At 40.1% G+C, this 26239-nt stretch overlaps 1 protein-coding gene and 1 long non-coding RNA gene across 7 annotated transcripts in view; one reads left to right on the top strand and one right to left on the bottom strand.

Annotated features, from left to right (window-relative positions):
• LOC140730748 (probable methyltransferase TARBP1) overlaps window positions 1–26239 on the bottom strand; it is a 384497-nt gene that overhangs the window by 286506 nt on the left and 71752 nt on the right. For all 6 annotated transcript variants that reach the window (XR_012099667.1, XR_012099666.1, XR_012099668.1 and 3 more), the window contains exons 11-12: window positions 18646–18745; window positions 13257–13435 (exon numbers count right to left, since the gene is read on the bottom strand). Coding sequence is in view for 3 of the 6 variants with exons in the window: in XM_073051594.1 (XP_072907695.1) it covers window positions 13257–13435; window positions 18646–18745 (279 nt within the window). In the remaining 3 variants the exon portion in view is untranslated. The remainder of the gene's footprint in view (window positions 1–13256; window positions 13436–18645; window positions 18746–26239) is intronic.
• Window positions 16004–26239, top strand: part of LOC140730752 (uncharacterized) — a 51619-nt gene continuing 41383 nt past the window's right edge. Inside the window, exon 1 of the long non-coding RNA XR_012099671.1 lies at window positions 16004–16069. This is a non-coding gene — a long non-coding RNA (uncharacterized lncRNA). The remainder of the gene's footprint in view (window positions 16070–26239) is intronic.

The following is a 26239-nucleotide window of genomic DNA, read 5'->3' as shown; positions in this document are numbered from 1 at the left end:
CATATGCCTTCTCAATCACCCTATTAGACAAACAGATGGATGAAATAAAAAATAGAGGGCTACGTGGGAGGGAACGGTTAGATTGATCTTGAAGTAGGCTAGAATGTCAGCACAACATCATGGGCCAAAGGGCCTGTACTGTTCTATGTTGTGTACCTCTAAAAATGCTTGTTATTAAGCTGGAACTATAGATCTTAAGACACAGCACATAATGGTGATGATGATAGATATCAAACCCCAAGATCCCTCTGTTCCTTCACACTGTTAAGGACCATTCTATTGACCCTGTATTCTGCCTTCAAGTTTGAGAGAGATTTTGGCAAATCTAAGGAAAGCAAAGGGGAAAAAATCAACTCCAAGTAAAACCTCGTGTGAAGCCTAACTGTGACTAAGTTTATTTTTAAAACAGTTGAGAATTGATATTCACATCCTTCTTGCCCTTTGTTAATAGCTTGTCATTGTATTTCAGGCAGACTGACAGCTGGCTTAAAACTGCTTCTAATGACCTAAAATGGCAATTAGAAATACAACACAGGATTGACCACCTGGAACTGTAGACATTACATAAACAGTCATGATGATCTTCAGTTGAAAGCAAAACCTTATTAAAAATAACGAGCAAAGACATGCAAACATGGGATGGATGACTTCATAAGTGTAATTGAAGGCATGCTGGCAGTTGCGGAAGATTCCACTTTGCTTTCTGATTGGTTGCAAACTACACGGTTACCAGAGACTAGTCAGACCCCTGACCACAGAATTACATTCTGTAAAAAACTGTGAAGCACTTTAGATGGCGAGAGTCAATCTATTAATGAAAGTCTACTCTTTACAACACTCACAGAAGGCAAGTGTAATATATTTTCACACTGTTTCTTATTTTAGATTAAGCAAATAACTGTGTGATTTAAGACATTTGAAAACTCACATCAACTGCTTAATTCCATTTTTAAAAAAGATCCCTCAATTAATATCACGAGATTAACTGCCACTTAAAGGATTTACAAAATAAATCAGGGTAATCTCCTTCTCCCATGTGGAATATAAGCAGCAATAGAGAAACAGCAGTTGCCACTGATAATTATACTCATCTCAGTGTTATTCTGGTCCAACGAAACCAGTCATCAACCATGCTAAACCTCATTTTCCAAAAGACCTTGCTCACAAATTCACTCGGAAAGTACACAACTCATCAGAATTAAATTTAATGTCATGAAATTTGTTATTTTGCAGCAGCAGTACGTTGCAACACATAATAAAAGCAATAAACTACAATAAGCATATTTTAAAAAAAGAAAATTAAATTAAATAAATAGTGCATAAGAGAGGAAAAAATACAGAGCAAGTGTTCATGAGTTCAATATCCATTCAGAAAACTGATGGCAGAAGGGAAGAAGCTGTTCTTGAAATGGACTTCAGGGTCCTGAACCCTCTCCTTGATGGTAGCAATGAGACGAGGGCATGCTCTGGGTGATGGGGGCCCATTTTGAGGCATTGCCTTTTGAAGGTGTCCTGGATAATGGGGAGGCTCGTGCCCATGTGGACTTATTAAAGAAAACTAATTCTTAAAAGATATATCATTCTCCGTCTTTAATGGCTTCTTTACAAAAACACATAAGGGATATACTTGGTTATTACCGTAGATTCCGGACTACAGAGCGCACCTGATTAAAAGCCACTGGCTCTAATTTTAGAAATAAAATCAATTTTTTAATTGTAAAGGCCACATCGGATTTTAGGCCACACCAGATTTTAGGCCGCACCAGATTTTCAGCCGCAGGTGTCCCACGTTGTAATATGAGATATTTACACAGAAAGATATTACACGTGAGGATTTTTTTAACTTTTAATTAAATCCATATGGTAACAAAAACAAATACATATTGCAAATGCTTTTTTTCGAACCGTGCCCGTACGTGGCTACTTTTAAATATACGTTGCGTATACTTCTTTACTGAACAACATTCCAATATCTCCTAACGACTGGTAAAAAAATATATATATTGCAGCCTACCAGGAAAAGTTATTGATCACCTTTAACTTAAAAGCAGATTTCGCTCAGATCCAAAGCCGCTCGCGTAATACGCTCCCCCCCTCCTTTCCGTTTATCGCAAACCGGCATTTTTCCCACAAGACACCGCGAAACCGGGTGTGATGTCATAGCATCCCGCGATGTAGTACAGAAAACAAATATAGTTTAAACTAAGTAGGCAGCACAATGCTTCGAGTGTTTTCCATGTTGATGAGGGTGAGTACAAATGACTGATTTACAATAATTTAATTGTGAAAGTGCGCTTGATTTATCGTACAATTTCATTGGACCTCTGTGAACTACTCATCAATTTTATTGGTCTACTGTTATGAGGCAAAATGTTTACGAGGCGGCATGAAAAAAATCATGCATTAGCCGCTTCGGATTATTGGCCGCAAAGTTCAAAGCTGTTCAAAATGTGGGAAAAAAGTAGCGGCTTAAAATCCGGAATCTACGGTATTTGGATTGCAAAGGAGATTTTTTGAATGCATTCCTAAAATAGTTCGGTATCCCTACAACCCATCGCACAATCTCTTTGACCCACTACTGTCTGGAAGGAGGTACAGAAGCATCAGACTGCCAGACTAGGTAACAGCTTCTTCCCTCAGGCTGAGAGACTAATGAATACTCTGCAACCACTGAGATCACATCACTAGGACAGCAAGCTCTTTACTATTTTTCTGTGCTGTGCACTTAGCACCCATTTTTAATTATATTTGATTAACTTATTTGTGGTAATATTTTGGTTTATGCATTGTGCGTGATACATATACTGTGGGTGTTGTTTCATTTGGTTGTATATATGTACAGTTGAATGACAATAAACTTGAACTTGAAGGTTTTGATGCAACTGTTGTACCCAGGCATAGATACATCAGTAAGTTCATGGAGAAAGTCTCCTTTCTGAATGTCAACCAAGAATAACGTTTGAGATCCCATTTGTCAGTAAGAATGGCTTCTCTGAAATCCTACACTAATTTTAGACTGCAGGAGTTCCTCAGGGCAGTGCCTTGTGCTCAGCCACCCTCAATGAGAATTGGACAGTAGGCAATGAAATAGCCTAGGTCTTCAGACTGAAACACCTGAATAGTATTGATATATTTGACCCATAAAAGCACTGATTGAACACCATCTTATTCATCTCCTATTGACATGAAAGACATTATCATTAGCTGGCCACACATTGCATGGGGTAATCTTTATCAGAACATAACTAGAACAGTTGCATTCATAATGCCACTGCAAAAATAGGTCAGAGCAGCATATTCTGCAGTGAACTATTTCACTCCTGAATTCATGAAGCTTTTCTACATCAGCAGGACATATGCATGGTAGGAAATGATTGTGTCCTAGAAAGCTCTGGGAGGACCTTTGGACAGAGGACAATGAGCATGAATGTTTGTAGTAATACCACACTGGCATTAAAGTCTGTGCAAGTTCTCAAGAGGTATAGGAGCCCCAAGACCCACATTCCGCATTTAGGAATAGCTTCTACCCGTCCACCATCAGATTTCTGAACGATCCATGAACATTACCTCACTATTTTGCTCTCTTACTGCACCACTTATTCTTTATGTATTTCTTGTTGTAATTTCTAGTGATTTTTGATGTCTTGCACTGTATTGCTACCACAAAACCATAAATTTCATAATAAAAGAAAAACCTGATTCTGAGTAAGATGCAACCTTCTGAAACATAGAAAATATGTTCAATTCTGCCACTGCCTGTACATTCTCCCTGTGACTACATGAGTTTTCTTCCAAATTCCAAAGATATACAAATTTGCAAGTAACACTGGTCCTACTGGTGTCACGGAGCAGTGTGGACTCATAGGGCTGGAAAAGCCTGTTACCACATTGTATCAATAAATAAATTCTGAGTCGATGCACGCATATGTTTCCCCTGGCTAGGGTGTCAAGAACTGGGGTAGGAACACAGTCTCAAAAATAAAGGGCTAGGTCACCTAGGATTTTTTCCTTTAGCAGGTGATGAATCTTTGGAATTCTCCACTCTAGGGAGCTGGAGAAGCTCAGTTGTTGCATTGAAAATTTCCATATATTGGGGGATCAAGGGATATGGGGATTGGAGATGACAAGAAGAGCGCTGGTTCAGAGAATCAGGGACAATCTAGTTGAATGGCTGAGTAGTTTCTGGAGACCAACTGGCCTAGTCCTGTTCCTTTTCTGGGTTAATTGCCAACACTTAACTGGTTCATGGTTTCAACTGAAGGTTCACTGCATTAAACAGGTTTATTTTAGAAACAAGCATTATTTTTAACTCAGCTGCAGTGACTTTGCAAAATGTATTTGTGTTCTGTTTTTTCTGTAACTACTATTCATAAATCTGTGAACTTTTTCCTTTGATCTTTTTCATTTTCTCATGTCCAATCCAGATATATATCATCCAGCTTGTGTTTTAACCACTGCTATTCCCCATTCACTCTAAAGTTATCTGATTGCTTCTTCTTCAACTCAACATTGTTATATAACCATATAACAATTACAGCACGGAAACAGGCCATCTCGGCCCTTCTAGTCCGTGCTGAACACTTACTTGTTGGCTTTGCCTCTCTGGCTACTTTTTTCTGACCACAGATAACCAATCGTTGGTCACTCTCTAATGGAATATAATTAACAACTGTACTCCAAATTTCTGAATAATACAAAGAAACACAGAAAACCTACAGCGCAATAAAGTTGTAAGTTGTGCTGAACATGTCCCTTTGTCAGAAATTACTCGGCTTTCCCATAGCCCTTTATTTTTCTAAGCTCCATGTACCTATCTTAAAAGTCTCTTAAAAGACCCTTTCATATCCATCTCCACCACCATTGCCAGCAGCCCATTCCACTTACTCACCACTCGCTGCATAAAAAACTTACCCCTGACATCTCCTACCTGTGGCCTTACTGTTCAAATTAGTAGTCGTAAAGCAGAAAGGTACACTGATTCGTCAATCCAATCTCTGAGAGAACATGAAAGCATATTTTATGCTCTTGGTCTTTTCACAGAAAGGAAAACTACCTCTGAAGTAGGTTTTGCAATAATAACATTAAGCAAATGAACAGGCTCAATTTTTTTGGATAGCTGCCTAGCCAGGGTCCCGTACCTCCTGTCGGATGGTAGTAATGAGGAAAGAGCACGGCCTGGATAATGAAAGTCTTTGATGACGGATGCTGCTTTCTTGGAGCAGTACTCTGTGTAGATGCACTCAGTGATGGGCAGGGCTTTGAATATGGGGAGGGCTTGTATCCACCATTCTTTATGACCATGGGTCATAGAAGCAGAATTAGGCCATTCAGCCCATTGGATCTGCTCCACCATTTGATATTTTCCCCCTCATCCCCACTCTCCATAACCTTTGATGCTCTTACTAATCAAGAACTCCACTTTTAATATATCAATAACCTGACCTCCCCAGTCATCCATGGCAATGAATTACCGTAGATTCCGGATTTTAAGCCGCTACTTTTTTCCCACATTTTGAACAGCTTTGAACTTTGCGGCCAATAATCCGATGCGGCTAATGCAAGGTTTTTTTCATGCCGCCTCGTAAACATTTTGCCTCGTAACAGTAGACCAATAAAATTGATGAGTAGTTCACAGAGGTCCAATGAAATTGTACGATAAATCAAGCGCACTTTCACAATTAAATTATTGTAAATCAGTCATTTGTACTCACCCTCATCAACATGGAAAACACTCGAAGCATTGTGCTACCTACCCTCTTAGTTTAAACTATATTTGTTTTCTGTACTACATCGCGGGATGCTATGACGACACACCCGGTTTCGCGGCGTCTTGTGGGAAAATGCCGTTTGCGATGAAACGGAAAGGAGGGGGTCGAGCGGCGGAGCGGCTTTGGATCTGAGCGAAATCTGCTTTTAAATGCCGTTTGCGATGAAACGGAAAGGAGGGGGGGGAGCGGCATTACGCGAGCGGCTTTGGATCCGAGCGAACTCTGCTTTTAAGTTAAAGGTATCAATAACTTTTCCTGGTAGGCTGCAGTATATATATTTTTTACCAGTCGTTAGGAGATATTGGAATGTTGTTCAGTAAAGAAGTATACGCAACGTATATTTAAAAGTAGCCGCGTACGGGCACGGTTCGAAAAAAAGCATTTGCAATATGTATTTGTTTTTGTTACCATATGGATTTAATTAAAAGTTAAAAAAATCCTCACGTGTAATATCTTTCTGTGTAAATATCTCATATTACAACGTGGGACACCTGCGGCCGAAAATCCGGTGCGGCCTAAAATCCGGTGCGGCCTTTACATTTAAAAAAATGATTTTATTTCTAAAATTAGTGCCAGCGGCTAAAAATCAGGTGCGCTCTGTAGTCCGGAATCTACGGTACATAACTTAACCACCATCTGGCTAAAGAAACTCCTCCTCATCTCTATTTTAAAGGGGCATCCTTCTATTCTGAGGCTACATCCTCTGGTTCTGGACACCCCCACCATTGGAAAGATCCTCTACATGGTCTCTCAATATTTAGTAGGTTTCTCCCCTCATTCTTCTAAACTCCAGTGAGTACAGACCCAGGGCCATCAAATGCTACCTTTATACCTCAACCTTTCATTCCCAAGATCATTTACATGAATCTCCTCTGAACCCTCTTTTCAATGTCTGTACATCCTTAAATATGGGGCCTACAACTGCTCATAATACTCCAAATGTGGTCTGACCAATGCCTTATAAAGCCTCAGCATTTCTTCCTTGCTTTTATATACTAGCCCTCTTGAAATAGATGTTGACATTCCATTTACCTTCCACTGACTCAACCTGTAAGTTCACCAAGCGGAAAGAACGCATAAACTTCCAGAATCTTTTTCAACAGCTATTTTAATAGTATTGCCAAAAAAAGATAGAGATCCTTTAAAGCCATCATCATATAGACCGATTTCTTTATTAAATACTGATTATAAAATAATAGCAAAAATCTTATCTAATAGATTATCTAAATCTTACCAAAATTAGTACATATGGATCAAACAGGATTTATTAAAAATAGACAATCAGCAGATAATGTAACTCGCTTATTTAGTATAATTCATTTAGCACAGAAGAGGGAGGAAATGAGCGTGGCAGTTGCTTTAGATGCAGAAAAAGCATTTGATAGATTGGAGTGGGATTTTTTATTTAAGGTATTGGAAAAATATGGATTAGGAGTATCTTTTATAAAATGGATTAAAACCTTAAATACTAATCCCAAAGCTAAAGTAGTGACAAATGGTCAAATTTCAACACCATTTCAGTTAACAAGGTCAACTAGGCAAGGTTGTCCATTATCACCTGCTTTATTTGTGTTGGCGATAGAGCCATTAGCTGAATTGATTAGAATGGACCCAGATATTAAGGGTTTTAGAGTTAACCAGGAAGAATACAAGATTAACTTATTTGCTGATGATGTTCTGCTTTACCTAACAAACCCATTGCAATCGTTGCGTAAATTATCCTATAGATTAGAAGAATATGGGAAAATATCAGGTTATAAAATAAATTGGGATAAAAGTGAAATTTTACCTCTTACTAAAGGAGACTATAATCAATGTCGATTAATAACCCAATTTAGATGGCCGGCAAATGGTATAAAATATTTAGGTATAAGAGTTGATAATGATATAAAGAACATATACAAATTAAATTACTTACCACTATTGAAAAAAATTCAAGAAGATCTTGATAAATGGATGGTATTACCAATAACATCAGTAGAGTAAATACCATAAAAATGAATATATTCCCTAGATTACAATACTTATTTCAATCACTACCAATACAATTACCCCAGAAGTTTTTTCAAGAGCTGAATAAATATGTGAGGAAGTTTCTTTGGAAAGGTAAGATGTCAAGAATATCGTTGGAAAAATTGACATGGAAATTTGAGCTAGGAGGGTTACAACTTCCAAATTTTAAGAATTATTATAAAGCAAATCAACTTAGATTTATTGCATCTTTTTTTGAGAAAGATAAACCGGCATGGATCAGAATAGAACTAGATAAAATAGGAGAAAACATACCAGAAGACTTTATATATAAATGGGAATCTAAATGGATACGGGAAAAGAAAGAATCTCCTATATTAAAACATTTGATTGATTTATGGAATAAGATAAATGTTGACGATGAGACAAAGAAATCCTTATTAGCAAAGAGATCTTTAATTCAAAATAGACTTATTCCTTTTACAATGGATAATCAACTTTTATATAATTGGTTTCAAAAAGGGATTAGATATATAGGAGATTGTTTTGAAGGAGGTATATTAATGTCATTCGATCAATTAAAGAATAAATATAAAGTATCAAACAACACTCTTTTTTGTTACTTTCAACTAATGGCTTATTTAAGAGAAAAGTTAGGTCAAACAATGTTATTACCGAAACCCAATGAAATAGAAACTTTAATTCAAAAAGGATTAAAAAATGTATCTCTTGTATGTATAATTTGATTCAAAAACAGGCAATTAAACAAGGAGTCCATAAGTCAAGACAAAAATGGGAAAGTGATTTGAATATCAAAATTGAAGAAAAAAACTGGTCAAGACTATGTCTTGAGAGTATGACAAATACAATAAACGTTCGATTAAGATTAGTGCAATACAATTTTTTACATCAACTATATATTACACCACAAAAAATAAATAAATTAAACCCAAATTTATCTGATCAGTGTTTCCGATGTAACCAAGAAATTGGTACTTTTTTACATTCTACTTGGTCTTGTTCTAAAATTCAACCTTTTTGGACAAATTTAAGAGTTTTACTGGAACAAATTATTGGAATACAACTTCCACACAACCCAATATTACTTTTACTAGGTGATATTGAAGGGATAAAACCGATATCCAAATTGAATAAATATCAGAAAGAATTTATAAAAATTGCATTGGCAGTAGCCAAAAAAGCTATTGCAGTGACTTGGAAATCGGATACATATCTAAGTATAGATCGTTGGAAGAATGAAATTTATGGCTGTATTCCACTTGAAAAAATTACTTATAATTTAAGAGATAAATATGAAATATTTTTGAAAATTTGGCACCCTTATTTACAAAAGACAGGATTAAATATATAGGTGCTCCGAAGATGAAATAATTGGTTACTTGGGGAAAGAAATAAATATATATACTAAAGTTATTACGAACTCCATGGAGCATGTGGGGATCTTCCAATATCCAGGCATTCCTTTTTTTTTCTTTCTTTCTTATTTTTTTAATAGGGATGTTAGGGGGGAGGGGTTAAGGGGAGGGGGGCTGGGTAACACATTTTTTTTCATACACATTTATTCTGTAACTATTTGAAAACAATAAAAAAAGTTTTAAAAAATAAAGAAAAATAAAAAAATAAAAAACCTGTAAGTTAATTTTAGGGAATCCTACATCAGGACTCCCAAGTCCCTATGCACTCCCAATTTAGGAATTTTCTCCACATTTAGAAAATAGTCAACATTTTTTATTCTTTCTGTCCACAAAGCCATTTATTGCATCATCAAGATCATTTACATACAACATGAAAAGTGGTGCACCTAACACTGACCGCTGCAGAACATTACTAGTCACCAGCAGCCAAACAGAAAAGCACACGTTTATTCCTACTCTTTGCCTTCTGCTAGTCAACCGATCTCCTGTCCATGCTAGTATATTTCCTGTAATACAAATGTAATACCACGGGCTCTGACCTTGGTAGCCTCATGTGCGACACCTTGTCAAAGGCCTTCCATAAATCCAAGCAAACAACATCCACTGACTCGCCTTTGTCTATTCTGCCTGTTATTTCCTCAAAGAATTCCTTATATGAATAAGTAGTTAAATAATCTTAATGTATTTATGGCTGAAGTAGAGAATAAATTAAGTCAGGCTTCAAGCCAACATTTGATTTTTCGTTGAATCTCCAGAATATTTTTTAAACAAAAGGTTAACTCACTTTGTATACTTCAAAGAAATTTACTTGACCCAAGTGCCAAGTATCTTCTTCTCATTCCTGATTTTAAAGTCCAGTTATGTATTTTCCCTCTCTACCTGCAGCTTTTGGCTTAGACTGTAAGAATATTAGACATAGGAGCAGTATTAGGCCATTCAGCCCATCAAGTCTGCTCCGCCATTCCATCTTAGCTGATCCCGGATCCCATTCAACCCTGTACACCTGCCTTCTCACCATATCATTTGATACCCTGACCGATAAGGAAACTATCAACTTCCACCTTAAATATACCCATGGACTTGACCTCCACCGCAGTCTGTGGCAGAGGTCTACCTCGCCGTCGGCTGACACCTGAAGTTCCACTTCCCTCTCATAATCACACAGTCGCTGGTGACTGTAGCCAGCTGACCACTGTCACTGTCACCCAAGTTGGGGAGGACACTCAGATGGATGATGGTGATGGTTGACCCCGTGTCCACCAACACAGCACCTGATGCCCTCACCGCACAGTCCACATACAAGCCTTGCCCTTCACCCAAACAGTCCACTCGGAGGGATTCGGATGCAGGTCTCATTGCTGCACTCTAAGCATTTCCCGATGGCTGCACTGGCTTGTGGCACAGTGCTGGTGCGGGATAGTTTGGGGCACATAGCCTACTGTAGCAGAGATTGCTCTGTGGCACAGTTCGGGCCGGTGCACTGCTGGTGCGGGGTTAGAATGATAGTAATGAACACTGACCACAGTCAACAGACAGCACCCTGACAGTGATATTTGTATTGCCCAGGTGATCTAAGGCTTCATGGAGAGCCATTGAAATCATGTCTGCCATAGACCTGTTGTGGCAATAGGCGAATTACAGAGGATCCAGGTCCTTACTGAGACAGAAGTTGATTCTAGCGATGAACAACCTATAATTGTTGGTATAATTGTTGCCCTTTTGAAGCAGGTGGGAACTTCCGATTGTACCAGTGTGAGATTGAAAATGTTTTTGAATACCCCCACCAGCTGGCTGGCAGAAGTTTTCCATTAGGGCCTGCCACCTTGCAAGGACCCACCGTCCTGAAAGACAGCCTGATGTTGGCCTTTGAGACAGAGTTCACAGGATCACTGGATGCTCCAGAGATCCTCAATAGCTGTGTTTTTATTCTCCCATGAAAGTGGGCATAGAAGACGTTGAGCTCGTCTGGAAGTGAAGCATCACTTCCATTCATGATGTGGGGGTTTCTTTGTAGGATGTAATGGCATGCAAACCCTCCAACGTTGCCTCTAGCCTCTCTCGGAATTGTTTCTTAACTCTTGAAATAGCCCTCCACAAGTCATACATGGGGTTTTCTTGTACAGACCAGGGTCACCAGACTAAGTCCCACAGATCTAGCCGTTAGGAAACTTCGAACCTCTTGGTTCATTCATGGTTTGGGAATGTACAGTAAGACTTTGTAAGCACACACTCAACCCCACAGGTTTTAATGAAGTCAGTAATAACTGTAGCATACTCATCCAGACTTGAAGATGAATCTCTGAATACAGTCCTGACCACCGATTCAAAGCAGTCCTGTAAGCGCTCCTATGTCTCCCTAGTCCATATCTTCTTGGTTCTCACTACTGGTGCTGCAGTCTTCAGTCCCTGCCTACACTCAGGAAGAAGTACAGCCAGGTGATCAAACTTCCCGAAGTGAGGACGTGGAATAGCACAATAGGCTCTCTTGATGGTAGTGTAGCAATGGTCCTGTGTGTTGTTTCCTCTGGTACTACAAGAGATTTATAATTATTTCATGACTTTTTCAAGCTGGCCTGGTTGAAGTCCCCCAAAATGATGGAGAAGGCATCAGGATCTGTGGTTTCGTGCCTGTTGATTACATCACTCAGATTGTCCAGAGCCTGTTCTGAGGTGGAATGCATGTCGCTACCAAAATAATCACTGACATCTGAGGCAGGGAAAATAGACGACACTTGATCATGAAGTATTCCAGATCCAGGGAACTGGATTGGGAAAGCACAGCGACGTTTGTGCACCATGAGGAATTAATCATGAAGCACACACCTCTACCTCTGCTTTTGAGAGATTCGACAGACCTATCTTGGCAGTGTATAGTGAACCTGTCTGTTCAAATTGTTCGGTCCGGCACGCAAGGGTTAACCAAGAATCACCAGTCTACCTCTGAGGTAGTCAATTTTATTTACCAGAGACTGTACGTTTGCCAGCAAGATAGTTGGTATTGGGAGTCGAAAACCATGTTTTTTTTAAACACACCATTAGTCCAGTGTGGTGACCCCACTTCTGCTGACGGCTTAAACGAACAGTCCGCTGGCCACCGTCTGATGTACTTCCATCAGTTTTGAGCAGTGATAGATTGTCTAATCTCATTAGAACATCATTACTGACTGTACACACCTTAGATGCAATTGTGGCTCTCAGCTATTACAGGCTAAAACAAGAATATCTGCTGATTTCCATCATTAATATCAGAGCAGCCAACCAAGTCGAAAATAACAATGTCAGATTGACCAGCCTGCTGTTCCCTGGCTTGTCCTTGCTTCTTGTTTTAAACAATGGAACATTCTCCACATCCCCATCTTTAGGAATTTCACCAGTGACTAATGACGAAGGAAATATCCCCACAAACTCGTTTCTAGCCTCCCACAAAGTCCGAGAGTGCACTCAGTCAGGCCCAAGGGATTTATCCACCATACTGCACTTCAGGCATCCCAGCCAGTTTCAGGTCTCCGTTGCAGGTCAAATATACATGAAACTTCTTGGGAACAAGACCGAGAGCTCGGGGAACAGTCAGTGTAGGCTGCTAGTGGTACTGTTAGTGCTTTGTCTTCCCCAATGAACTCGGTAAATTCTTTACGCTTTATGTGAAACCGTGACAAATTGGTCAAATGTTCATTCCCAGCCTCCCTCCAGTACTACTCCTCTGACACAACAGTTCTGAAGAGGGAGGGGAGGGAAGAGACAGAGACTGGGGGGGCAGAAACCAGACAGAGGGGGCACCGAGGGCTGGACGGACGGACGGGGGAACAGATGGGGGGCAGGCAAGGGGGGATGGCAGGGGGGACAACAGGGGGGACGACGGGGGGGGCGACGACAGAGAAGGGTGGCAGGGCAACGAGGGGGGCGACGATAGGGGGGGTGGCAGGGGGGTGACAGAGGGGGGTCGACAGTGGGGGAACAGAGAGGAGGGAGAGACACCGAAGAGAGGGAGAGATGGGGTGGGGGAGACAGACAGACGAGAGGGAGAATCTACAAACTATCTCAAATCTGCATTTCAAATTCTATATTTTAAGGGGTAACTAACCTTTTGATGTTGTTGTATTGTGCTTTGGTACGGACATCTCCAACAATTTCAGCAATAGTTGCAAGCTCTTGTCTGCTTTCAGTAAAGGTAGGTAAGCATGAGCATTCAATTTGGCTAAGGTATCCAGAAGGGGTTGTAAGAAACAAGCCAAGGTATTCTGATCCCTAGCGTATATAGCACTAAATTTAAAAAGAAAAAGCATTAGCAGAAGCATTTGGAGAGGAAACATTTTTAAACTTGAACAAATGACAGGTTTGTAATTTTGAAGCACTTCAGTCCCAGAAGACCAGCGACAATGTGGTCAGGTGCTGGCTGGTTCACTCACTGGCAAGTGCAGCCCGAGGATATTCAATTGAAGGTGCAGTTAGAACCATAGAACACTACAGCACAGCACAGGCCCTTCAGCCCTCCATGTTGTGCCGACCCATATAATCCTTAAAAAAAAGTACAAAACCCACACTACCCCATAACCCTCTATTTTTCTTTCATCCATGTGCCTGTCCAAGAGGCTCTTAAATATCCCTAATGTTTTAGCCTCCACCACCATCACTGGCAAGTCATTCCAGGTACTCACAACCCTCTGTGTAAAAAACTTAACCCTGATGTCTCCCCTAGACTTCCCTCCCTTAATTTTGGACATATGCCCTCTGGTGTTTGCTATTGGTGCCCTGGGAAACAGGTACTGACTATCCACTCTATCTATGCCTCTCATAATCTCATTCTTCTATGCTCCAAAGAGAAAAGTCCCAGCTCTGCTAACCTTGCTTCATATGACTTGTTCTCCAAACCAGGCAACATCCTGGTAAATCTCCTCTGCACCCTCTCCATAGCTTCCACATCCTTCCTATAATGAGGTGACCAGAATTGAACACAATACTCTAAGTGCGGTCTCACCAGAGATTTGTAGAGTTGCAACATGACCTCTCTACTCTTGAACTCAATCCCCCTGTTAATGAAGCCTAGCATCCCATAGGCCTTCTTAACTACCCTATCAACCTGCGCGACCTTGAGAGATGTATGGATTTGAACCCCAAGGTCCCTTTGTTCATCCACACTCTTAAGTAACTGACCATTAATCCTGTACTCAGTCTTCTGGTTTGTACTTCCAAAATGCATCACCTCACACTTACCCGGATTGAACTCCATCTGCCATTTTTCTACCCAACTCTGCAGCCTGCCTATTTCCTCTTTTAACCTTCGACAACCTGCAGCTCCATCCACAACTCCTCCAATCTTCGTGTCATCCGCAAACTTACTCACCCATCCTTCCGCCTCTACATCCAGGTCATTTATAAAAATCACAAATAGCAGGGGTCCCAGGACAGATCCCTGTGGCACTCCACTGGTCACCGACCTCCAGGCAGAATATTTTCCTTCCACAACTACCCTCTGCTTTCTTCCTTTAACCCAATTTTTTATCCAAACAGCCAAGGTTCCACTTATCCCATGCCTCATGACTTTCTGGATGAGTGTCTCATGAGGGACCTTGTCAAATGCCTTGCTAAATCCATTTGGACCACATCCACTGCCCTACCCTCATCAATTTATTTTGTTACCTCTTCAAAAAACTCTTTTCTTTCTTTTTCAATCTTTTTATTTAGTTTCCAATAAAAAATATTAATACTAATACATAGAGATCAGGAATACCTTAATAACGGTTAACATGTAGAAACACATATTCCAAGTAACAAATGGAGTCTAACCTCCCAATCTCTTAGTAATTAACCATGCAAAAGATAATTATAATTACAAAAAAAGAGGGGAAAAAACCCCAAACTAAAACAAACTAACCTAAAAAAAAAGATTGGGCTGCCATAATTCATTGGTTAAAATTATATTTTGTCATTAACTCCGCTCCTCTATACATAAAAAAATTACTGAAAAAAGGATTCAGAAAGGGTCAACTTACATCATATGAAACTGTTGCCCTTTCCAAAACCTTAAAAAAAAGCTGATTATCCTCCTTCCTCACGAGTCTCCTGCGCAAATATAATCTGAGCATTTAATGTATGAAAAACCTTAAAAATCTTCTTCCACTTAATTGGAGGATTCAAACCATTTGTGTTCCATGAAACAAAATTAATAAACTTATCCATTTTCCTTAAATAAACCATATGGTATGTAAAGGGTTAACCAAGTTGCATAGAAAACTCATGAACCTGGAAGAGGAAAAAAGTTTAAAGAGGAACTGCTAGTTACAACAACAGAGACATTTTTGTAGTTTCAAGGCAGCCCAAATGAAAAAAAACTAGAGTATCAGAAAACCTCACCCCTCCCCCAAAGCCAAGAAACCTGGCAAATAGGCAGCCAGGAAGCTATCTAAAACCCACCCAACCCCCATCTCTCTTGATGGCAAGTCTCCAAATTTTAAAAGAAAGAAAACTCCCCATAGCCAAAATATTATGAAAAGAATGCCAAACACAGACTAAGTGAAAAAAAACCTTTGTAGACCATTTTAAAAAACAAGGTCTTAAAAATAAAACAGAGTACATTCTTCATAGTAATTAATCAACATATAAAAGTCTTAATAATTTTCTAAAACGAACAATTAAAAATAAAAGAGTAAAATAATAAAGGAAAAGGAAGAAATCTTTAACATAAAACAGACATGAGCCCAAACAAAATATCCAAAACATCAGCCCAAGGACATGGTTTCACGAACTAAAAATGTCCGACTCTATAAGCTAATTATTAACTAACAAACCCGATATATACAGATATGTACAAACGGAAAATTGATTAAACATCCGAGCTCTCTTCGAGAAATTGTTTTGCATCTTCCACTGATTTGAACCATTTAAACAATTTATCAGGTAAGACCACTCTTAAGTGGGCGGGATGCAGCACAGCCGGTCAAAGATTCTTTTGATAACATTGCGACATGACTTCTTTAAAACACACTCTTTCTTGCATTACCTCGGGGCAATAATCTTGAACCAAATAAAACTTTAGATTCTGTTATTCAATATCTCCTTTACGACAAGCAATTCGAATTAAGCGCTCCTTCGTACTCACATAGTGAAACCGCAGAATAACGTGACGTGGTTTTAACTCTTCCGGTGTTTTAGATTTTAACAATCTGTGCGCTCTATCAAGTATCAGAGGTGAATTAAAAACCTCCAATCTGAAAACATCCATTAAGAATTTAGAGAAAAATTCAGTACGGTCCCCACTCTCGACATCTTCATTGAGACCTACTATTAGCAAATTCTGTCTGCGACTGCGACTCTCAAAATCGATAACATTAGCTTTATACTGCTCCAGTGTGTGAGTAGTCAAATTTAATTTCTTTTCAAAAGAGTTCATTCTGGAATCCCTCTGTTTCCCAGCTTCAGTAAGCTTGGTAATTTGCTGACGTTGTATTGTGTTCTCTTCTTCGAGTGCTGTCAATTTGCCTTTATTCTCCTTCAGCATTATTTCCAATGCAGCAAATCTTTTATCAAGTTTTTCATCCAGTTTTTCATCCAATACAGCGAATCTTTTATCCAGTAAGTTCGAAATAGCTTGTAAAGTAAGTTGAGGCTGTGTTGGTTGGTCTTTCTTTCCGTTTCCATTACCGGTTTCTTTGCCTTCGGCTAATGCCTTTCTTGTTCTGGAAGTCATTTTCGTCAATTAAAACAACACATACAAAATGCTGGTGGAACGCAACAGGCCAGGCAGCATCTATAATGAGAAGCACTGTCAATGTTTCGGGCAGAGACCATTCATCAGGACTAACTAAAAGGAAAGATAAACTATAGTTTATCTTTCTAGCATCTGCAGATTTCCTCATGTTTGCTCCGTCAATTAAACATCAAATTTCACACATATAAAGATGTTAAAGACACTTTGATATATATAATAAAGGGGAGATTAGGACACTGAAAAAGGATCCGAGCAGAGCCAAAAATGCGACCTACTCCATTTAGTGCCACCAAGAGTCTCCCTCTTCAAAAAACTCAATCAGGCTCATAAGGCATGATCTTCCCTTCACAAAGCCATGTTGACTATCCAAGAGTAGACTGTACTTCTCCAAATGCTCATAGATCCTATCCTTAAGAATCCTTTCCAGTAGTCTGCAGACCACCAACATAAGACTCACCAGTCTATAGTTCCCAGGTTTCTCCCTATTACAGGTTTCCCCCGCTATTCAAAGGTAGAGCATTCCTATGAAACAGTTTGTAAGCTGGAATGTCGTAAAGTGAAGAAGCAATTACCATTTGTTTATATGGGAAAAATTTGTGAGTGTTCGCAGACCCAAATAAAACCTACCAATTCATGCCAAATAACACATAAACCTAAAATCACAGTAACATATAGTAAAAGCCGGAATGATCTGATAAATACACAGCCTGTATAATATAGGAAAACTTTACAATTATTGCAGCACTGTCCACCGCAGCAAAAATCTCACGCAAGCGCTCTCAGCAGCACTCACGGCAAAAACACACGGCACAAGCGCTCCCGGCAGAAGCACTTTTTCCAGTAGCCTTTAAGCTATAAAGCTTTCTGTGGTGGCCAGTGCTATCATCTTTGTTGTTGTGTGCTGGGGCAGCAGGCTGAGAGTAGCAGACACCAACAGAATCAACAAACTCATTTGTAAGGCCAGTGATGTTGTGGGGGTGGAAATGGACTCTCTGACGGTGGTGTCTGAAAAGAAGATGCTGTCCAAGTTGCATGCCATCTTGGACAATGTCTCCCATCCACTCCATAATGTACTGGTTAGGCACAGGAGTACATTCAGCCAGAGACTCATTCTACCGAGATGCAACACTGAGCGTCATAGGAAGTCATTCCTGCCTGTGGCCATCAAACTTTACAACTCCTCCCTCGGAATGTCAGACACCCTGAGCCAACAGGCTGGTCCTGGACTAATTTCCACTTGGCAGTATTTACTTACTATTATTTAATTATTTATGGTTTTATATTGCTATATTTCTACACTATTCTTGGTTGGTGAGGCTGTAACGAAACCCAATTTCCCTCAGAATGTCAAAGATAATTTTTTTTTTACACAAAAATGGAAACAAATACATTACGAGCAATAAGAAATTTTAGATCGGCACATGGATGATAAAACAAAAATTGAAGGGTTATAAAGGAAGGAAGGGTTAGATTGATCTTAGAGTAGATTAAAAGGTCCTCAAAACATTATGGCTGAAGGGCCTGTAATGTGCTGGGGTGTTCTATGTTCAATGAAAAAAATACAAAAATGCTGAAAGACTAATTTCAGAATGTGTCACTAAGAAAATTTCAGGCAATGTAATGTGATAGTTAATTCCAGCATTACCTCTTCACACTCACTCCAACTCACCAATTATAACCCACATAGGGCAGAAACAAGTTTTACTTTTGATTTGCACTCAAAATAATAGAACATATACCGTATGTATGGAACAACAGACATTACCCTTCAGCGCAATGATGCTCTTCAACGTCAGCAGCAAGGAGAATCATTCGAGCAACAAGCTGGGCCTCAAACCAGTCCGGCAGGTAACTGTCCTTTTCCCCTGGTCATCAAGAAAACAGAGCCAATGGAGATTAAGTATATTCTCTACGAAATGGAGAACTTTATTGCACCATCCAGATTCAGCCAGTCTTGGGTTTCAGACAAGTCCAGTCTCGCAAATTTTACATGTACCATTCTGATAGCTCAGAATTTCTACAATCCTGCAATATTAGGTTAAGGAAGCTGGGGCTTTTCTTTCTGCAGCAAAGGAAGATGAGAGGTGACTTGATAGATCTCTGTGAGATTAGAGGTACTGACAGCATGGGTGGACACCCAGCACCATATTAACAGGGCAGAAATGACTAATACAAGGGGTCATAATTTTAAGATGATTGGAGTAGAGTTTAGGGGGAATCACAAGAAGGTTTTCTTTTTGTTAAAACAGAGTGGTGGATGCATGGAACACACTGACAGGGGTCGTGGTAGAAGCAGATACATTTTGGATTTTAGAAGTCTGTCAGATATGCACATGGAAATAAAAACAATGGAGGGCTATCTGTCAAGAAAGCTTGAGACTGAAGATGTTGGCACAACATCATGCACAGAAAATTATGTTCTATTAATTCAAGTTATAATTGGAAGGTAGGTAGGAGGTAGCGGTGAGCACAGGTGATTTCTCACATGAGAAAGAACAGATTGCACATTTCACAAACTCAGGACATCCACATCTACCTAACAATTAATACATTACTTTTGAAGAGTACTTATGACTGTAACGTAGAAAGTACAAAAAAGATGTTCTGCACAATAAATCCCCACAAATAGTAATGTGTCAATTACTACAAGACACAGAAGCACAATTAGACCTCTCAGTCCCATTCTTCTGCTTCTTCCTGTAACCTTTAACATACCAGCCACTGCTTTTAATATGTCCGATCACTTGACCTCCAAAGCTGCCTATTGCAATGAATTCCATACAATCACCATATTCTGGCTAAAAAATTCCTCATTTCTGTTCTAGATGGACACTCCTCTATTCTGAGACTGTGCATTCTTGTCTTAAGGCTCCCCCACCTTGGAAAACATCCTCTCTACATCCATTCTATCAGAAGACTCCCCCACCTTGGGAAACACACTCTCTACATCCATCCTTATAATATTCAGAAAGCAAACACGAGGAAATCTGCAGATGCTGGAAATTCAAACAACAACACATACAAAATGCTGGTGGAACACAGCAGGCCAGGCAGCATCTATAGGGAGAAGCGCTGTCGATGTTTCGGGCCGAGACCCTTCGTCAGGACTAACCGAAATGAAAGATAGTAAGAGATTTGAAAGCAGTGGGGGGAGGGGGAAATGCAAAATGATAGGAGAAGACCGGAGGGGGTGGGATGAAGCTAAGAGCTGGAAAGGTGATTGGCGAAAGTGATACAGAGCTGGAGAAGGGAAAGGATCATTGGACGGGAGACCTCAGGAGAAAGAAAGGAAGGGGGGGAGCACCAGAGGGAGATGGAGAACAGGTAAACAACTAAATATGTCAGGGATGGGGTAAGAAGCGGAGGAGGGGCATTAACGGAAGTTAGAGAAGTCAATGTTCATGCCATCAGGTTGGAGGCTACCCAGCCAGTATGTAAGGTGTTGTTCCTCCAACCTGAGTTTGGATTCATTTTGACAATAGAGGAGGCCATGGATAGACATATCAGAATGGGAATGGGATGTGGAATTAAAATGTGTGGGCACTGGGAGATCCTGCTTTTTCTGGTGGACTCCCAGTCTGCGTCGGGTCTCACCAATATATAAAAGGCCACACCGGGACACGTTTAAATGAGATAACCCCTCACTCTTCTAAACTCCAGTGAGTACAGGCCTGGAGCCATCAAACACTCCTCAATACATTAACCCTTTCATTCTTAGAATCATTCGCGTAAACCTCCTCTAGAATCCCTCCAATGCCAGTAATCTTTTCTCAGATAAGGAGCCTATACTGCTCAAAATACTCCAAGTGCTTCTGACGTCTTAAAAAGCCTCAACATATATTCTTGATTTTATATTCTCATCCTTTCAAAGTGAATGCTAACGTTGTATTTGCCTTCCTTGCCACTGATGGAACCTACGAGTTAACCTTTAGGGAATCCTGCACGAGGACTCAAGTCTCCTTTTTCTCTGATTTCTGAGTTTTCTCCCCATTTAGAAAATAGTCTATGCCATTATCCCTTCTACCAAAGTGCATGGCCATACACTACACTATATTCCATCTCCACTTCTTTTTTTAAACAATATTTTTATTGAATTTTACATATATTTCATATATACAAATAAACAATAATAATAATTAAACTAAATAGTGAAACATGTCCTCATGTTTTCACAATCATCAAAGGAAAAGAGATTTAAAATTTCACATATTTAATAAGAAATAAAATAAAAATACATCAGAAAAAGTAACCGTAGAAGCACTCAACAACACATAGCTTTCTCAAAATGACTGTGCACCTTGACGTCCAATAAACTCCAATAAAGGTTTCTACACATTTCCACACAAAGAGTGAGGAAGTCCTGAACATTGAGTAAAGAGAGCTTGGTAGCAAGATAAAGAGCAGGACCTCAAGGGTGGTAATCTCAGCATTGCTACCTGTGCCACGTACAGTGAGGGTAAGAATAGGATGCTCTGGAGGACGAACACATGGCTGAGGAACTGGTGTAGGAGGCAGGGTTTCAGATTTCAGGATCATTGGGACCTCTTCTGGGACAGGTGGGACCTGTACAAGAGAGACGGGTTACACCTGAACTACAGTGGGACCAATATCCTTGCAGAGAAGTTTGTTAGTGCTATTTTGGGGGGGGGGGTTTAAACTAGATTTGCAGGGGGTTGGGAACCAGAGTGCCAGAGTAAATAGTGGATCAGGGGTGAAAATAAATGATGTTAAAGTTTCATGCAAAGTCACAAATAGAAGGGTTGTGTGTGCAATCTTCTGAGGTGTGTCTATTTCAATGCAAGAAGTGTTGTGGGGAAGGCTCACGAGCTGAGGGTGTGGATTAACACGTGAAATTATGACATTGTAGCCATTAGTGAAACTTGCCTACAGGAGGGGCAGGACTGGCAGCTTAATATTCCAGGGTTCCGATGTTTCAGACGTGATAGAGGCAAAGGGATGAAGGGTAGGGGAGGAGGTGGCATTGCTAGTCAGGGAAAATGTTACAGCAGTGCTCAGGCAGGACAGATTAGAGGGCTTGTCTACCGAGGACATATGGGTGGAGCTGAGAAACAGGAAAGGTACAACCATATTAATGGGGTTGTATTATAGACCATCCAATAGTCTGCAAGAATTGGAGAAGCAAATCTGCAGAGAGATAGCAAACAACTGCTGGAAACATAAAATTGTGACTATGTAACAGTTTCTTCTCCCAAGCTATCAGACTCAATACCCAAAGCCTGGACTGACACCTTGCCCTATTGTCCAGTTTATTATTTATTGTAATGCCTGCACTGTTTTTGTGCACTTTACGCAGTCCTGTGTAGGTCTGTAGTCTAGTGTAGCTTTCTCTGTGTGTGTTTTTTTTTACGTAGTTCAGTCTAGTTCAGGGGTGGGCAAACTTTTTGACTTGTGGGCCAGGAGCAGATGGACGGAGTGTTTTGGTAATACACCTCATAAGAGAAAATAAAATATCATGGGATATGTAGAAAACATGTGCTTCAATTTCAATTGAAAATGAACAAAATGCATTACAACAAAATATCTGTCTTTGAAGTCCCATGGTATTTAGCTATTTATTGAAATGACTTTTAAAACACTGAAAATTAAATGAATAAAATACAGCTTTTTTTTAATAGTAACAGTTATTATTTTAAAGCACTGAAAATTCTGTTATCCTTCAAGATATTATCATCATCACTCTCCTCCTGACTGTCTTTATTTCAAAAACGGTAGGAGATGCAGGTCTACTTGTCCTGCTCCTTCTTATTCAATTGTCCCCTGTGCCAAAACTCAACAACGACCAGCACAAGGACAGAACAGTGACAGCGCGCCAGTATGCGGAGCGCGTTATTTGATCTGGAGCACATTTTTTATTTTGAGAACGTACGTGCACCTGCGCACTACTCATGTCCATCACTTAACAGAAATGACATGTAACATGTAAGGCTTATTGAAAAAAATATTTTCAAATGCATTTTTTACATAACACAACGAAGAAACTTATTTTTAATTTCAGTTGGAACAGTGTTGTTGGTCTCCCTTTTTAGCCAGCGCATCAAAGTCTGGATTTAGTTTTGTTGTGGCGATTCTCAGGATGGATCTGAGGTGTTGGTCAGTTAACTTGGATCTGTGGCTGGCTTTGTTGATGTTCATGACGCTGAACGCCTGTTGATGTTCATGACGCTGAACGCCTGTTCACAAATAGGTCGAGCCGAACAACGCCAGCATCTTCTGTGCCGTCCTCCGGAGGTTTGGAAGCACCTCTTTACCAAGTGAAGCATTCAGTTTAAGAGAGTTGAACTTCTCTTTTAAGACGGGGTCAGACTGAAGGTCGATCAGTTCCAGCTGTAGCTCCTCTGGTGCTGTTTCAGGATCTTGTGACAGGGGACAGGCCACCAACTGAAGTCAATTTTTTCAAAATCAGAAAAGCGACGGCAGAATTCTCTGTGCAGCGCATCCAGTGACTCGCTGAATTGTTTTCACATTTGCGCCGGCCTCTTCCAGCGTGGCTAGTGTGGGAAAATGAGTGAATAACTTATTCAAAATTTGCCTGGAGAAAAAAGCCAGCTTGGATTTAAAGGCTTTCACGTTTGTGTACATGTCATGCACAAACTGATCCTTCCCCTGTAGCTTCACGTTCAGTTCATTCATGTGTGAAAATATATCCACAGCAAATGCAAAGTCACAAAGCCAGCTCTTGTTGCTCAGCTCAGGAAATTCGCCGGCCTTCCTCAGTAACTCCAAAAATGCACCGATCTCCTCTTTGAGCTCCCATACTCGTTGAAACACTTTGCCCAAACTTAACCAGCGGACACGGGAGTGATAAAGTAGGTCCTGGTGATCCGCATCAGTTTCCTCCAGGAACATGATGAACTGACGGTGCTGAAGTCCCCTTGCACGTATAAAGTTGACAAGTTTTACGACAGGATTCACAACATGATTCAGCTGTAATACCGATTTACATAGAGATTCCTGGTGGATGATGCAGTGAAGGAAAATAACATCCTGGTCAGGATTTTCATCTTTCACTTTATTCTGTATTCTCCTCAGCAGGCCGACATTTTTCCCTGTCAAATTAGGAGATCCATCTGTGGTGACGTTGATAAGTTTACTCCAAGGGAGCTTCATATTTTCGATGACAGCAGACACCCAGTCATACAAGTCCTCTCCCCATGTTTTTCCTTTCAGAGACTCCATTGTCAAAAACTCCTCCGTTATTTCAAAAGTATTGTTAATTCCTCGGATAAAAATGAGGAGCTGAGCAGTGTCTTTTACATCGTTGCTTTCATCCAGTGCTAATGAATATAACGTGAACGACTCTGCCTTTTTATTTAAGTCGCTGGTTATATCTTCGTCTATCAGTTCCACACGGCGAGTCACTGTCCTGCATGATAAACTGATTTTTTCAAATTTGTCTTTGCTCTCCGGACACAATACACCTGCTGTCTCCACCATACATTCTTTTAAAAACTCGCCTTCAGACAGAGGCTTGCTGGCCTTTGCTAATTTGAATGACAGCATAAAACTCGCCTTGGTATTTGACTCATGAATGGCAGTTTGACGGTGAAAAAAATTTTGTTGAGCCTGTAAATTAGCTGCCAACCTCTGAGCATTAGCTTCCCGTTCTTTCGTTGACTGGTTGCTAGCATAGTTGGCATGTTTTGTGGCAAAGTGACGGCTGATATTATATTCTTTAAAAACCACCACAGTCTCTTGGCATATCAGGCATACAGCAGTTGATCAGTGTTCGGTAAAAAGATATTTAGTTGTCCACTCCTTATTAAACACCCAACATTCTCTATCCACTTTTCTTTTCTTAGCTCCACTCATCTTTACAGAAGGGGTGAGAGGTCAAAGAGTAAAGCGCAAATGTGGAATAATACGCTGCACCTCAACAAAGGTCAATGTATATAGAGTGCGTCATCTATTGGGAAAACGCCAGAATTGCGGGGAAAAAACGTTAACAAGGTTTATTAATATAATTTCATCAAGTTCTGCGGGCCGGATTAAAAAGCTTAACGGGCCGTAGTTTGCCCATGCCTGGTCTAGTTTTTGTACTGTGTCATGTTACACCATGGACGTGAAAAACATTGTCTCATTTTTACTATGTACTGTAATGGCAGTTATGATTGAAATGACAATAAAAGTGACTTGACTTGACTTAGTAGGGGCTGTTAATTTTCCACATATTAATTGGGACTCCCATATTGTTAAAGGTCTAGACGGGTTAGAGTTTGTAAAATGTGTTCAGGAAAGTTTTCTAAATCTATATATAGAGGCACCAACTAGAGAGGATGCAATATTAGATCTCCTATTAGGACATAAGTTAGGACAGGTGACAGAAGTGTGTGTAGGGGAACATTTTGGTTCCAGTGATCATAACACCATTGGTTTCAACTTGATCATGGCTAAAGATAGATCTGGTCCTTAGATTGAGGTTCTAAACCAGAAAAAGGCCAAATTTGAAGAAATGAGAAAGGATCTAAAAAGTGTGGATTGGGACAGGTTGTTCTCTGGCAAGGATATCGTTGGTAAGTGAGAGGCCTTCAAAGAAATTTTGAGAGTGCAGAGTTTGTATGTTCTTGTCAGGATTAAAGTCAAAGTGAATAAAAATAAGGAACCTTGGTTCTCTAAGGATATTGGAACTCTGATAAAGAAGAGAGAGATGTACGACATGTATAGGAAACAGGGAGCAAATAAGGTACTTGGGGAGTATAAAAAGTGCAAAAAATTACTTAAGAAAGAAATCAGAAGAGCTAAAAGAAGACATGAGGTAGCTCTGGCAGTCAAGGTGAAGGATAATCCAAAGAGCTTCTACAGGTATATTAAGAGCAAAAGGATAGTAAGGGATAAAATTGGTCCTCTTGAAGATCAGAGTGGATGTCTATGTATGGAACCAAAAGAAATGGGGCAGATCTTAAATGGTTTTTTTGCATCTGTATTTACTAAGGAAACTGGCATGGAGTCTATGGAAATAAGGCAAACAAGTAGTGAGGTCACAGAACCTACACAGATTGAAGAGGAGGAGGTGCTTGCTATCTTGAGGCAAATCAGAGTAAACAAATCCCCAGGACCTGACAGGGTATTCCCTCGGACCTTGAAGGAGACTAGGGTTGAAATTACAGGGGCTCTGGCAGATATATTTAAAATGTCGGTAACTACGGGTGAGGTGCCGGAGGATTGGAGGATAGCTCATGTTGTTCCGTTGCTTAAAAAAAGGCTCTAAAAGTAATCCGGGAAATTTTAGGCCAGCCAGTTTGATGTCAGTAATAGGTAAATTATTGGAAGGAGTACTAAGAGGTAGGATCTACAAGTATTTAGATAGACAGGGACTTATTAGGGAGAGTCAACACGGCTTT

Source organism: Hemitrygon akajei, chromosome 7 (genome assembly GCF_048418815.1).
Source record: "Hemitrygon akajei chromosome 7, sHemAka1.3, whole genome shotgun sequence".
NCBI classification, from domain to species: Eukaryota; Metazoa; Chordata; class Chondrichthyes; order Myliobatiformes; family Dasyatidae; genus Hemitrygon; species Hemitrygon akajei.
This window is presented reverse-complemented; position numbering and strand designations above follow the sequence as displayed.